Source organism: Bison bison, unplaced genomic scaffold (assembly GCF_000754665.1).
Source record: "Bison bison bison isolate TAMUID 2011002044 unplaced genomic scaffold, Bison_UMD1.0 scf7180017864371, whole genome shotgun sequence".
In the NCBI taxonomy this organism is placed as follows: Eukaryota; Metazoa; Chordata; class Mammalia; order Artiodactyla; family Bovidae; genus Bison; species Bison bison.
In genome coordinates, this window is record NW_011494943.1 from 11,299,367 (window position 1) to 11,314,799 (window position 15,433).

The window sequence follows — 15,433 nt, forward strand, 5'->3', positions numbered from 1 at the left end:
CCACTTAGCAGCACATGCTGTCCCCTATTCTCTTTGAAATAGAGGTTTCTTTCTTTCCCACTCTCCCTGCATGTATCCAGTACACGTCTTCTTGTTTCTCTGTAGCAGTTTCCTGGCTAATTTCCTTTCTTTGAACCTCTTCCTTCCCAAGTAAATGTTAGCTGTTGTCATGAGTTAGTCTTCCTGAAAAACATCCGTTTAGCCACGCTTCTGCCTTGATGGCTTAGTGGGGCCCGCTTGCCAGTTCCTGATGCTGATGCTCTTCAAGGTCTCCATTAGCAGAATCTGCACTGCCCTCTGCTTGGAGCTGTGGGACCTTTGAGAATGGCTTCATATCATATGGTGGCCCAACCAAGAGGCTGGATGGGGCTAGAAGAAAACAGCCACATATAGCAGCCTGTCTTTCAGTGGTGAAATGCCTGTTACCAAGGTGTTCCAACCACCTCAGGTATATTTTTTCAGCCAGCATGGGACCTCTGTGTGCTTTGGTTTGCCTTGAAATTGTTTTTATGAAGTCTGTACTGCGGGTAACATATGCTGGATAATGAAGAGGGGATGAAAAATTAGTCCTGAGTGAATGACTCAGTCCCATGCTGCTGTTGCTAATTGTAATTTACATTAGGAGTGGTAAAGCAGCAGTTCAGTGTTTTATCAAATGACACAAACCTCCAAACAGCCTTGAAATCAATCCATTTATTGAATTGGAAAATCTTGTTTTTCCCATGAAAGCAATTTTAGCAGTGGGCCTTATCTTGTGTCCTAACCTGGGAAGGAGTGGAGAAGACATAGACTGGAGCCATTTGCTTTCCCTACATTGCCAAGACCAGTGTGTTGTTGATTATGAGGCCGTGCTCAGTTTGGTTAGCATAGTGCTGTCCCCGTAGGTTCCCTGGGGATCACCCACATTGCATTTCCTCATACGATCCTGGCCCACTCGTTGCCTTGGATACTAGTCCAAGCTTCAGCTAACCGAACAAGCTACTCTCTTTATTTTCAGGACACAATAAAGATGATATATACATCTAGGCACACATCAAAAACTCCTTGACTATTGTGATAAAATAATTTTTATAACCTTTCCATTTGCTTATAGAAATGACGTATGTTCATGGTAGAAAGTTTGAAAATACACACACAGCAGGGCCAGGTAGAAAGAAAAAGAGGAATCATCTACACTTTCCACTCCCCAGAGATCAGAACTACTTGTGACATCTTGTTTTTTAACTCTTGTGTCTTCAGCGTACGTGTACTTGCATATTTGAAATAAGAATTATGGATCTGGTTGTTTACCTCCTCTCTCCACTTAGATTATGTTTGGGTATATCTCATGCTATTTAACATTCTTTGAAAAGATGTCTTTTCTAACAAGTTTATTGAGATCTATATCTAGTGCCCATGTTACAAAGTTTGCCAGCTTCCAACAGAGTTGTGCAACCTGTAGATGCTCCAGCACATGACCCAGAGTGTTCTTTAACCTGTGCCCTCAAGTCAGACCCTGAGGCCTCAACAGAATTGTTTGTATATTGTCGACTTATTTAAAGTTAATTTTTCAGTATAGACAGCTTCTTTAATCCCTCTGTGACAAGTATTTTTATTGTCACTTTATGAGGGAGCAGACTGAAGAGTTAATTGTGTGTGTATGTGTGTGTACACACTTAAGTTTCATCCCAAAAGGGGTTTACAAGAAAAGGCAAGGACGTCATTTTTGGTTCCTCACTCACTCAGCTCATTAGTGCAAGTAGACTGGCTCCTCAGACCAGGGGGGCGTGTAGAACCCCCATCACAGATGCCCAGGTTTGCAAAGGTAGCGCCAAGGGGAGACCATCTGTTTCATGAAGGAACCACAAAAAGAATCAGTGTAGTATTCCTTTGAGAAGGGATTTCTTTGGCTTGTTTAAAGCAGTTATGATCTCTGTAATCAACCTATTTTGTATGCAGTTCTTTAATTTGGTTTTTAGAAACCTAAATTTCCCAAGGGTCTCCGATGTTGGAAGTACTCTTGCTCCACGTGTCCTCAGCATTCGGATGGAGTGGGAGGGGGAGAAGGGGAGAGCTCTGCACCCGTCTGAGACAACATCTCTGGATGAGACTTTCTGATTCTCCATGTTGAAGAGTTACCTCTTATGTCTTCCCTTTTTATTAGGCTATTTTACAGGAGTGAAGGTGGATTTAGTGGAAAATCTAGACAGGGAACTATAAACAGAATTTGGCCTCAAAAAAGAGTGTTTAAACCCAAATTAGGCCGGTGGCTCAAGGTAACAAACTGAGCTCATACATTAAAGAACCGCTCCCTCATTGCCAATTCCCATTGAAATGAACAAAGGAACAGACAAACAGGATTGCCCAAGTTCATACAGTTGCTGCTGGTGATGAGTATCTTGTTTTGTATTACAGGTCTTGGTTGCAAAAATTCTGTTTGATGTGCTTCTTGCTAGGTTTATTGTTCATTTCTTTCTAGCAGTCTTTGGGATGAGAATCAGGAGGCAAGCCAGTTTTTCCTTTTCGTCAGTAGCTTGATTCCCCCCACTCTTCCTGTGGTGCATCTACTCTGTTTGCTGTATGTTCTAGTTTCTGACTTTCTTTATAAATTATGTATTTGTATAGCTTCGGCTCTGCTCAAAGTTTTTGCTTGATGCTCTGAATCTTAATGAGTACTGCTGGGAATTGGGTGGCTTCGCCTCAGACGAACAGGGGAATAGTGAATGTTGTGGCGTATATGGCAAATCCTAGTCTTGCTTTCTGTTTATTCTCCATGACGCTCAGTTGTTTATGTCGGAAGGAATAGGAGTGAGTCAGACTCTTGGTTTGGGGAGCAGAAAGCAGTGATTGGCCAGTTTAACCTACATGATTTCTTCATTCTGCATAACAGCTTGGATGTCATTGTGCACAGCAGCCTGTGAATTTATACTCAAGTTTGATCCACTCTGTCTTTTAAAAAATATATGGTTTATCAGATAATTGAATAGAAAGAAACGAATAAAGGAATTCTTTGTGATTTTGTTTTGAATTCTTTGGTGACATGCATTAATGCATTTTTAATTCGCAAGGTGACAAGTAGTATACAGAGGCTTTCAGTGGGGGCAGTGATCTGGGTCCACAGACCCCCTATCTCCAATTCTCAAATCCAAAAAGCTCTGAATATTGAAAATGTTTTCACAACTCATTTGAGGGCAAAACTGGGCTGTGAGCTGGTATAAGGTTGTTGGATAGTAGATATTTGTGCATTTCAGTGGAAATTTTAATAGTTTTGAATAGGATGTTACTCCAGACCCTTCTCTGTGTGTTATATGCCATATGGGATATAGACCATATTATCCTTTTGCAAATTAGAAAAGTCGTGAATTTCAAAACTCTGATGCCAGAGGATTGTACAGGGAACTGCCCAGGCTGTTACAACAGCATCAGACGCCCCTTGTACCAAGCCTCTTCCAAGGTAGTATTGAGACCTCTGGGTTGAATTTAGAATCCTAAGGCAGCATGCTTCATGCCTTTAGGGATATTTCCCATACGGCTGGAGAGGCCAATCCTGGAGTCAGAATTTTAGGATCAGAGAAGTCTTGGGGCCTAAGAGATCATTGGCATCATTTCAGGATGAGGGAGTTGTTCAGGAGAGATTGGAGTAAACCAGCATGTCGAAGGTCACACATTTTTAGTGATCCCAATGTTTTAGAGCTTCTCAGAATGATGATCTTTTCAAATGCAAAATTAACCTCTAGAGCTATAACTCTGTCATCTTCAATTATATGGCATTGGGGAGGAACTGTTTTAAAGTCCAAAATGATTATTTTATGTACTATTATGCAGTTTTTGCACGCTAAATTTGGTAGCCCTTACATTTTCTTAATGCTGTAACTGTATTATTAAAAAACATGAATCTAGAATTTTTGGAATGAGGTTACCATAGAAATGAAAATAAAAGACGAAAAGGACACTTTTGGGTATAGCTAAGGATTGAAAATCCACCACATTTGAAATCAAGCCAATGCCATTATAGTTGCAGGGGAGCTCAGACATATTTGATTGGCTCGAGGGCAGTTGCTGGTAATGTCTTTGGTCCAATTGTGGAATTAAATTGGTAGCTAAGTGTTAGGCCAAATACATGTTTCTAGTTCACGTATCAATGTATTCTTGAGACTTTCCCCCTTGTTTTCTTAAAAGGTAGGATATAGGGTAGGTGTGTATTGTATAAGCCAGGATGAATCAAATTAATTCCTTTCATGTCTTCATTTATGGAGTGGAGCTAATTTCACACTTTCTCTCTGAGGGCCCTGCTCTCCTGTTGCTCACCTTCAAAGCAATCACGGAGAAACTGTTGCTGTCAGTAACGTTTGGTTAGTAATGAACACAGCACTTGGTGAAGGCCTGCTGAGGCGGGGCCCACAAGCTGCCTCGCAGGATAGTAAAGAGTGATGATTGTGCTTCCATTAGTATTTCTGTCTAAGGACTTTGAGAGCCTCAGAGGTCGTACTTTTTAGAATGAAATTAGAAATTATTTATTTTACTGAGTTCATTAACTACAGTTGTAGGGGTGGAGGGGAGGCAATCTTTCTAGAGTGTCAGATGAGGTGGGAGAAATAGGATTATGACCAGAGATCACGGGAATGCTACGTAAATGCTCTGCCTCACCCTGCACCACCTCCCTGACCCCAGAGAGATGAGGCACATATGCCGGCGATGGAGCTTTGAAATCCCAGTGACTAGGGTTTAGTCCTGGTGCCTCTCTCCAAATTCCTTACTCCCTCCATGCCTCCTTAAGGTGGGGGCACAACCACCTTCATGGGCTTTTGGTGACTGCATAGCATCTGCCAGATAGGGAGTCAGCATTGGCATGTGGAGGCCATTCTTGCTCAGAAATGGTCAGTAATGACTGGGCCTGAGACCTAGGTGTTAACTCCTGGAGGTAAGAGAAGCGGGTAATGTGGGGCGTTCCTGAGCTCTCATCAGCCCAGAAGGCGGCTCGACCCCTTTCTCATGGGTCTGTAACAGGCAGGGACTGGCCGAGGCACAGTGGGTGGGGTGGGCCTTAGAGCAGACCCCTGAGTGTAGTGTCCTTCCCCTGGGCTTCGTAAGAGGTGAAGGATCTGAGTGGGCTCTCTCTGCAGATTGAGGACAAAACACAAAATTGCGGTGGCGCAGACAGTCTAGGCAGAGACCCTGATCCATGTGGAATGTTTTGTCCATGGAAGGCTCCTCTTGCGCCCAGAGGACCCTCAGATGACTATAAGGAAAGCAACACTTGTTTTAAGAAGCAACTTAAAACTTGCTCCAGGGTTTAACCAACACCCCTTGGAGACCTCAAAGTTCCACATTATAGAGCACAGAAACAACGCCCTTGATTTAAGTGTAGCAAAGGACAGGTGCTAGTAGTTTTATTCACCAGGGCCATAGGAAGAGCACAGAAATGTTTCCAGAAGCTTCTCATTTTAAGCAACTTGTACACAAAAGTAAGTTTGCTATAAAACAATCAATCGTCTGTATGGAATTGTTGATACTGATCGATTAAATACTGGAAAATGACTAACAAAATTCTTGTTATTCTCTGATTATTTTTCAACCTTTTCCCTTAACATTAGGTCAAGGAGCCAAAATTTGTTTCTTATGGTTCATAATGAGAAGATTCTTGTCTGTGTCTCTGAGAAAATACTATTCCTCTATTCAATATGTCTTTGGACACAGGGTTGCAATTACTTTAAAGACAGATTATTATTAATAAATGCTTTTTTTAAGTGTTGGGAGAGGAAAGACAAAAATACTTCCTTTTTTCCTCATATAACTTTAAATTCTGTTTTCAACAGAAATATTTTCTTGATGTAATAAAGATTATATCAGTAACCATCATCATTCTTAATGATGAAACATTTATGACAATTTTATTAAAACCAAGTGCAAAGATCACCACTGTCATCATTTTGTAATTATTAGTAATATGGTTTTGGAAGATTTGTGTAATGCTGTGAGACCTAATAAAGAAAAAGAGTAATCTATTAAAAAGAATGAGCTAGACTCATCCTTATTCACAGACAGTATATTTGTATGCTAACAAAACTTGGAGAGAGTCACCTGAAAGCAGTTATGTTTAAGAATTTAGTGAAGTGACTTAAACATTATTCTGACAACTCAGCAATCAGTAAGAAACTACTGTGGGCAAAATACATGGTTTGTAGCATGTTGCTCCCAAATAGTTGTGAACAGTCCAGAAATAATCTTAAAAGAAATGAACAGGAATTGAAACATGTATAATATCATATATGAAACGAATCGCCAGTCCAAGTTTGATGCATGATACTGGTTGCTTGGGGCTGGTGCACTGGGATGACCCAGAGGGATGGAACGGGGAGGGAAGAGGGAGGGGGGGTTCAGGATGGGGAACACGTGTATACCTGTGGTGGATTCATGTTGATGTATGGCAAAACCAATACAATATTGTAAAGTAATTAACCTCTAATTAAAATAAATTTATGTTTAAAAAAAAAAAAGAAATGAATAGGAGGTCCAGTGGTTGACTCCGTACTTCCAATGCAGAGGCACGGGTTCAGCCTCTGGCTGGGAACTAAGAGCTCGCATGCCGTACAGCATGTGCACCACCCCACCTCCTCCCACCCCCACCCCACCGCCGCAAAAAAAAAGAACAAGACTTGGCAAAGAAAGCTATAAAAACATTACTGAGAAAAATTAAAAGAAAATTTGAATAAGCTTGAAATCTGAATAAACTGTATTCCTGTATGGAAAAATAGAATATCATAAGGATGTTTTATGTCTTGCCAAGTTTGGTTTATATGTTAAATGTAATGTTTTTGTATTTTGAATCCATTTTTATTCATTTAACATTTTAAGAATTTGTGTCATTCTGTTAAGAGTATATAATGGTGTGCTTAAAGATTCCTTCATTTGCCTAAAATTTAGGTCGTTCCCACTTGTTTTCCATGATAAGAAATGCTGTGAAGAAAGTCATTACACGTAGAAGATTCTCTCATTATATTTTGTATTTCTTATGACAGATCCTTATGTGTGAAATTGTTCGATCAAAAAATACAATTAAAAAAACTTAGTGTTATCAATGGGGCAGTTTGGTTAAACAACTTTAAACAACATCTCCATGGGATTAAGAAATTGAATAGCAATTAATTTGGAAAAAAAATAGATGAATATAAATAGAGCTGAGTAAAAGTATAAAAAAAATTGTGAGGAAGAAAACTGGGTTTCCCAACACTGTGAAATGTTGTGAGGATAAATTATTTAAGTCAGTGAGGTATGACCCAGAAATAGAATTCAGTCTATGTGGAATATATGCTTACTACAAACCTGTGAGTTTGAGTAAGTTATTTAACAGGGGGAATTGGCATCATTGGGTAGTTCTTTGAGAAAAAATTAATCCTCACCTGGTTGTATTGTTGTTCAGTCGCTAAGTTCTGTCCAACTCTTTGTGACCCCATGGGCTGCAGCATGCCAGGCTCCTCTGTCCTTCACTATCTTCTAGAGTTTGCTCAAATTCCTGTCCTTTCAGTTGGTGATACTATCTAACCATCTCATCCTCACCTGGTACCATATACCAAAATAACATCCAGCTGGATTAAATGGGTGAAATATGAAGCAAATGAAAATGTCAGAGGAAAATCCCTGTAGGCACTCACTCAGCAGATGGTCACTGGGTCAGGTGTCTGCTCCCATGTGTCAGCTCTGACCTTGGAGGAGCTGCAGGTGCCCAGAGGAATGTGGACCAGCCTGGCTCTGCCAAGAGGAAGGCACAGATGCTGGGGTGGCATTGAGTGGATGGGTCTGCCCTGACGAGATCTGGGAAGGCCTCTGCAAGGAATGGAAGTTTGAACCTGAGACAGCCCAAGCTGGTGAGACCAGGCAAGGAGCCCTCCAGACAGAAGGGCCATGTGTCTGAAGACCCAGAGGTCATGCCAGGTGGACTGAGGACAGAGATTGAGGGTGAGACCCGACACTAGTGGGGAGTTTGGCAGGAGCTGAAGCTTACAGGCCTTGAATAGCATGTGGAGCAGTTCATAGTAAATCTTGAAGGTTTGGGGGACTGACTGAAAACAGGGCAGTGCGCTGATGTGTTTGAAAGCCTGGACTGGGGGAGACAGGAGAGGGGTCCTAGGAAAGTGGTGGAGCACAGGTTGGACGTGGAGGTGACTTGGGGTTGGGATAGTGAAGTTGACAGACTCTGAGACATTTAGGAGCAGGATGAACGAGCTAGATGGATGCTCACAGTGGGCGCTGGCGCTCAGGACCCAGGTGGAGGGAGCAGAGGTTCAAGTGGTCTTCCTTGCCGCCACCCTATTTGAAATGACAGCCTCCCCACTCCTGGCAGGGTTTTTTTTTTTTTTTCCTTTTTTTGGACCATGCTCTGTGGCACATGGGATCTTTGTTCCTCATCCAGAGATGGAACCCAGGCCCACTACAGTGGAAGCATGGAGTCTTAACCACTGGACCACCAGGGAAGCCCCAGGATTTTTATTTCTTTGATTTACTAATATGTCCTCAGTTTCTAAAAACCGCAGTTGGCACCTGATGGGTTGGACAAGTTGTTGAACAAGTGAACTAATGAAGGATGAGTTCCAGATTCCTGGCTTGGGCAGTTGGGTAGATGGGGCTGACCTTTCCTAACACGGAGACCTTGGACCTGAGCAGGAGCAGGTGTGGAGGAAGGTGTGTCAGCTGATGGGCCCAGGGCTGTAGTATGTCAAGAAAGAGGAAGGAATCCAATGGCAAACACTAGACTAGGGAAATATTTACAACCAACAATGTGGACACCATCTTTAACATGTAAAGAGTCTGTGAAAATCAATCAGCAAAGATCACCGTTAGTAGACAAAAATGATAGTGTAAACATGAGTAGAAGATCCACAGAAGATAAAGGATACAAATATTTGGAAAAAAAATTCAGCCTTATTAATACTAAAGAATGCAAACTAAATCAGTATGATACTTTTTTCTCTCATTAAATAATTAACAATTTTAAATAATAAGAATAGCAATAAACTGGTCAGAGTGTAAATTTGTGCAAGAGTTTTTGGGAAGTAGTTTGGCACAGTATATCAAGTGTCTTAAAATGTTTACATCTTTTGATCAAATAATTGTTTCTGAAGTATATCTTAAGGAAGCCTGAGAAAAGCTAGCTTCCCCTGCCATGTACCTGTCTCCATCTGCCTGCTTGACTCAAACCCTGTCTTAATTGTGAAATACCCGGAGAGGGGCACAGGTGACAGACGACTGAAGACTGGCTGGGAATGCAGAGGGCTCTGTATGGGAACATTTTAACAACTGGAAAACTCATCAGTGAATTTTGTATTGAAATATTTGTTCTTTCTGTTGTGTTTCCAGATGAAGACCGTCAGTGTTGCCTTAGTTTTGTGCCTGAACGTCGGGGTGGACCCTCCAGATGTGGTCAAGACCACCCCTTGTGCGCGTTTGGAATGCTGGATTGGTAAGTGCAGGTCCCTCCCTTACCACCTGTCGCAGGGGTCACTGCATGGGGTTCTTGGCTTGGCAGGGCCTATCTTGGTCCACTGCAGGCCTGTGATTGGTTTGTGTAAATCTGAAGATTTTATCTCATCTTGCAGTTATATAACCTTTAAGGTATTTTAGATATATTTACTTACCATTTGCAATGGAGAGAGTGTCTCAGGAAAAATTGATTAAATGATGACTATTGGATTATATAATTTTCTCCTTTAAATTTGCCCTGCATCTGGTACCTAGTACTAGTTATATACACTTAAACAAACAAACAAACAAACAAACCAAAAAACCCTGAAGCACTGATACCTGCGCGCAGGTGCCTCAGTTGCGCAACGCAGAGTTCCACCTGCCTCTCTCCAGGAGGAGGCGGAGTTGTTCTTTGTTGTCGCCCTCCCAGAGCATCTTAGCACATTGTTGACTAGAAATGGTGCAGCACAACCCTCACTTGTTTCTGGAGAGAAAACATTAGGGAGAAAGCTATAGGCTCCTACCACTGACAGGACACTAGCCAAAGTTTTTTTCTGATGTCTTTTCTAAGTTAAGAAGTTCACTTCTATTCTTAGTTTGCTGATAGTTTCTGTTAGGAATCCATGTTGAATCTTATCAAATGTTTTCTCAACATCTAATGAGATAATAACCGGGCTTTTCTTTTTTAGTCTGTTGATGGGGTGAATTATATAGATTGATCTTGTTGAGCCTTCTGGCATAAGCTTCACTTGTTTTATCTTTTTCATATATTCCTGGATTTGACTGCTAATATTCTATTAAGGAATCATGCATTTCTGCTTATGAGGGTTGTTGGTCGATAGTTTTCTCATCTTGCAACATATTTGTCTCGTTTTGGTAGCAAAACAATGCTGGTCTCATTAAACAAGTTGAGAGATATTCCCATCTTTCTTGTTTAAAGGAAGAGTTTGTATTGAATTGGGTATTATTTCTTCTGTAAATTTTGGTATAATTTACCAGTGAAGCCATCACAGTATGAGTTTCCTTTGTGTCCATCATTGGATTTTCAGCTTTCTCTTGTTGGTAGGATTGGGGCAATCCATACCCCACCTCTCTGCAGCTTTCTCTAGTCTAAACAAAAGCAGAAATTCCCTTTATCTGCTTTAAACAGTAAAAATTACAAATTGTTATAATCTGAATTGGGAAATAGGTTTTTTCCCCCACTTTACTTACCTGTTTCACTATTTGAAGGTATCTTAGGATGACAGCCTTTATCTCATAGCCTCCTGCCTGCAGCACAGGCCCCCTGTCCTCCCAGCCCGGTGACAGTAGCTGTTTTCTGTGGCCAGTTTTCTTAGATGCTTTCTTGGCCCTCTGCCATCCCTTGGTGACTGTGCCGATTGAAATTGACTTCTTATTAGCCACCACTGACTGTTTCCACTTCATTTACCCCTTGTCAAAGCTGCGTTTAATCAGTTGTTTTCTGTTTCCTCCCTCTGTTACTACTCTTCTGTTAGGTTTTTAGCATAAGACTTCTCAGCCCAGATCCCAGTGTGCACTCCTGGGGATTGTGTGGGTGTGGTGTCTGAGTAAAGAAGTGTACCTTCCGGGCTGAGGGGCTTTGGTTTTCATTAGATTCTCCAGGAATCCTTTGCTTTCTACACTCCTGCCCCCAAAGAGAAATCAAAGAACCCTCCCTCACATCTCACGTAGTCTCTTTGATCCGTATTTATGGGACAGTGTTAATAAAAATGCAGAGAATCCCTTACTTTCTTCTTGATGTGAAATCCAGCAAACGAATAGATTTTTTAATGTTATAGTCTTAAAATTTTTCTGAAGTTTAGATATGCAATCTACTTTGTAATCATTTCAATAGATTTTGAATTCAGCAGGACGTATTGCCTTTAGTGAGTTGAAAATTTTTCATTTGGCTTTTATTAAAAAGCAAGTCCTTATGGTAATTTCAACAATATGGGATAAGGGAGGGGGAAAGTCTTAGAGATTTGAATCAGCAAATTTGTAATGGTGTCTGGCAGCCTATGTGTTAATTTTTATTTTGAAAAAACATTTTCAAAAGTTGCATGTGGCGCTCTAAGCAGTTTTCTTCCTCATTCATTTGAAAGTGAGCTGCTGAAATGATGCTCCGTCACTTCAAAATCTATTAACGTATGATTGCTACGTACAAGACTTTCTCTTTCATGACAACCTGGTCCTCACAGACAGGGGATTAACATGGATGTGCCACTACCGGGTAAGCCTTGGGTTGCATTTTCAGGGTTGCCACGTGTCCCCATAAGGTCCTTTACGGCACAAAGACTCTTTCCTGCTTCACACATTGTCCCTAATTTAGTTTCATTCAGCCTGGAACAGGCCTCAGTCTTTCCTTAACCTTTATGACCTTGACACTTAGAAGGTCATAGGCGCTCTGTTTAGCAGAATGTCCCCAGTGGTTCCTTGGATTACATTTTGTTTATGCCTCTTTGGCAGGAGTGTCATGGAAGAGATCCACCTTCCCCCGTGGATCCTATCAGGTGGCACATGACTTTAATTTATCTCATTGCTGGGTATGTAGCTCTCTTATCATTTAATTAAGTTGATACCTGAACTTCAGCTGTAAGATTCCCCTCTTCCCTTTTGTAGTTAATAAGCATTTTGGGGGAAGAGGTGCTTTGTCTGTGTTAATGTTTCATCATCAGACTTTCAGTTTATTCGACTTGAACTCATGGCTTGGCTGGTGAGGCAGGGAGATCCAGGCTTGATGACAAATTGGTTCTGCCTTTTTCAGGATGGTATGCCTGGAGCATGTCATGGCTGGGAAAGGAGTCCTGAGGAAGACCCCTTGCAGGGCTTGGTACCTTCTAATAACCTAAAAAGATGCTCCCGTTTAGAAGGCAGCCAATCGATGTTTTATACTTGGTCTTAGCATTTTGTGCTCTGTTACCAGAAATCAAAAGGTTTTGCACTCATCATGACCTCAGCTTATTCATTCCAGCTATTTCACTCAAGCAGTCACTTAACCATTTGGGGCCTTGGTTTCCTCTGCAAAATGAAGCTGATAATGGCACCCACTTCTTGGCTGGAGGGCGATTAACTGGGACATGAACAGGGCTCAACTTGGGGACTGTTCACAGCCAGGAGCAGCCACCATCGGCCTGCACGCACCTCCCCACCCCACCCAACAGGCCAAGGTGCTGGGTAGGAACGTGAGCTGTTCCCACATCTGTACTGCCTCTGTTCCTTCTGTGAGAGGAACAGAGAGGGGAAAAAACCATGCTTCTGTGCATGGGGCTGGGTGGGGATTACGAGTTCATTGCTTTATGGCTGTAGACACACATCAAATGGTGAGACTGCTGGTCGAAACTGCCCTGATTGTAGGGATAAGGGGTCTGGAAATTTGAAAAATAGGCAAATTCTTACTTTCTAGTCCCTTTTTGTGTACCTGTGTGCCTACAGTCTCCACACATGTTGGGGAGAGTCCTACTTCCAGAGGCTCAGAGGATGTACCTGAGCGTCCCTGAAGTGGCCCTTTAGGTTTTCCTGTGGTGCCAGGATACGTAAGTAGAGGATGCACTGTGCTACCCAGCAGTGACAGCCCGCCCTCCCTGCTGGGCTGCTGCACAGCCAAGGCCCAGATTCCAGCTCCAGCGAGGGAGGCGGAAAGGCGCGTGGGCCCCAGCTTGCCCAGCAGGAGTGGGTGTGCGGACATGGGTGCCGCCCCTCTGTCCCTCTAGACAGTAAGATGCTGTTTTATTTCATGGAGGCAGCGCTCAGGGAAGCAGGGGAGAGGCTGTTTTGTTTTATGGCCCCACATTAAACTAAAAACAATCCCACTAAAGAGGAGCACTTCTGTACCTGAGAGGATCAGTGTTTGAAAGCGGAGTGTAGATGAGCTGAGCGCTGAAGGGGAGGGAGCGTCATTTAGCCTTGATGTCGTTTGCATCTATTAGCTGTGTTTCAGAGGTAAGATGGCTGTGAGTTCACTGGATGCTTGGGAATTCTCTTATCCTAAGAAAATATTTGGAAGGCACTTTGTTTTTCTTCTTAGAGAAAAGCATTTTCTTCTTCCCTCCACATGTGGATATTAAGAGACCTGTGTCGATGAGCTAAAAATAGTGGTAGAAAGCCTTTGCGTGCAGCTCTTGGTTTTACAGACATTTTCACAGCCTGTCGTCTGATCCTTATATCGGACTTGGACTTGACAGATAGTTGAGTTGGTCAACAGATGTTAGGTGGAGACCTACCTGTTAACTGCAGAGGTATCTATAGGAATGTAGTCATGCTTCTTAGGATTTAGTGTTAGAAAAGACCAGCACAAGAGAGAAGGCAGTGGCACCCCACTCCAGTACTCTTGTCTGGAAAATCCCATGGACGGAGGAGCCTGGTGGGCTGCAGTCCATGGGGTCGCTAAGAGTTGGACACGACTGAGTGACTTCACTTTGACTTTTCACTTCCATGCACCGGAGAAGGAAATGGCAACCCACTCCAGTGTTCTTGCCTGGAGAATCCCAGGGACGGGGGAGCCTGGTGGGCTGTCGTCTATGGGGTCGCACAGAGTCGGACATGACTGAAGCGACTTAGCAGCAGTAGTAGCAGCACGAGAGAGACAGGCCCCTCGAACTCAGCAGACATGGTGGAGTTGAAACAGGCCGTATGGGGAGTTGGGGTCTGCACGGGGAGGTGAGAATGAACCCTGGGAGGAGAAGGAGCTGGCTGTGGGCACAGCCCTGGGAGTGCTTGCTGGGCTTGTCTGGGCCTTGCTGCTGGATGCTGGGTGCACCCTGTGCCTGCACCTAGGCCTCTTGCTCTTATGACTTTTGGTTTAAACCTTGTTCATATTTCAGCAAAGAAATACTTAGGAAATGTCCACTAAATACAAGCTATGGAGAAGTACAGATGTTCCTTGAGCAGTGAGTTCTGCATGTTTTTAAATTTTTAATTTGTGTTAAAGTATAGCATATGTGGGGTTCCCAGGTGGTGCTACTGGTTAAAAAAATCCACCTGCCAGTGCAGGAAATGTAAGAGATGCGGGTTCAGTCCCTTGGTCAGGAAGATCCTCTGGAGAAGGGAATGGCACCCTACTTCAGTATTCTTGCTGGGAAATCCCTGGGACAGAGAAGCCTGGAGGGCTACAGTCCATTGGGTCCCAAAGAGTTGGCATGATTGAGCATCTGTGCATAGCATGTGTATAGGAGGGTACACTGATCCAAGTGTATAGTTGGTAACTTTTCCCAAGCTGAGCAGACCCAGATCAAGAAACAGTATTATCAGTGGCTCAGAAGCCCATCTTGTCTGTTATCACCTTCTAGTCATCCCAGCCCCAAGCCTCCACTGTTTTGACAGAGTCTGTTAGCTCTGCTGATTTTGCATGTTATCTAAGTGGGAGCATTCAGGAGGCACCGTAGGCCTTTTGTGGGGAGTGACATCATAGAAGCAGTATTTTAGAAGGACTCACTATGCTGGTTGGTCTCCAGGTGGGTTGAGAGGAGACAGGTCAGTGAGCCCTACTGCGCTCCCTGCCCTCTGCCCTCTGTCCCCTGTAGCATCTTTGGGAACTGACTGGGAGCAGGGAATCTCTATAGTGTCAACATGAGAAGCTGCTGGTGGGACCAACACCACCATAGTTGATGGTGGTGGTGACCATCATGTAATGACCAGTGTAGGCGTAGTGATGGAGAGCAGGCTCTTTTGAAGGAAAATTGGGTAGGATGTGGTAGTCAGGTTGTGTAAATGTGGAGAAGATGGGAGGTTAAAAAAAAGACTCCACTTCTTACATTGGCTGAATGCCAGCACCACCAAGAACCTTTGTGACCTTGGACCAAGTTGTCTGACCACTTTAAGCTTCAGCTTTCTCTTCTTTGTTATGAGGTATGTTGGACTAAGTCCATGTCAATGTCAAGTTCTAAGCATCATGAAATACAGAGGGTTATGCTGAAGAGCTTGCAGGCAAGATTTATGAAGAGCTAAAATTTTATACAAACGCCAATTACCATCTACTTTTCCTTCTTTCCATTTATCC

At 42.9% G+C, this 15,433-nt stretch overlaps 1 protein-coding gene across 2 annotated transcripts in view; it reads left to right on the forward strand.

The window, feature by feature from the left end:
- The window catches only part of RPTOR (regulatory associated protein of MTOR, complex 1), a 322,527-nt gene that overhangs the window by 63,007 nt on the left and 244,087 nt on the right, over nucleotides 1-15,433 (forward strand). For both annotated transcript variants that reach the window (XM_010856300.1, XM_010856301.1), the window contains exon 2: nucleotides 9,334-9,436. In XM_010856300.1, coding sequence (XP_010854602.1) covers nucleotides 9,334-9,436 — 103 coding nt within the window. The remainder of the gene's footprint in view (nucleotides 1-9,333; nucleotides 9,437-15,433) is intronic.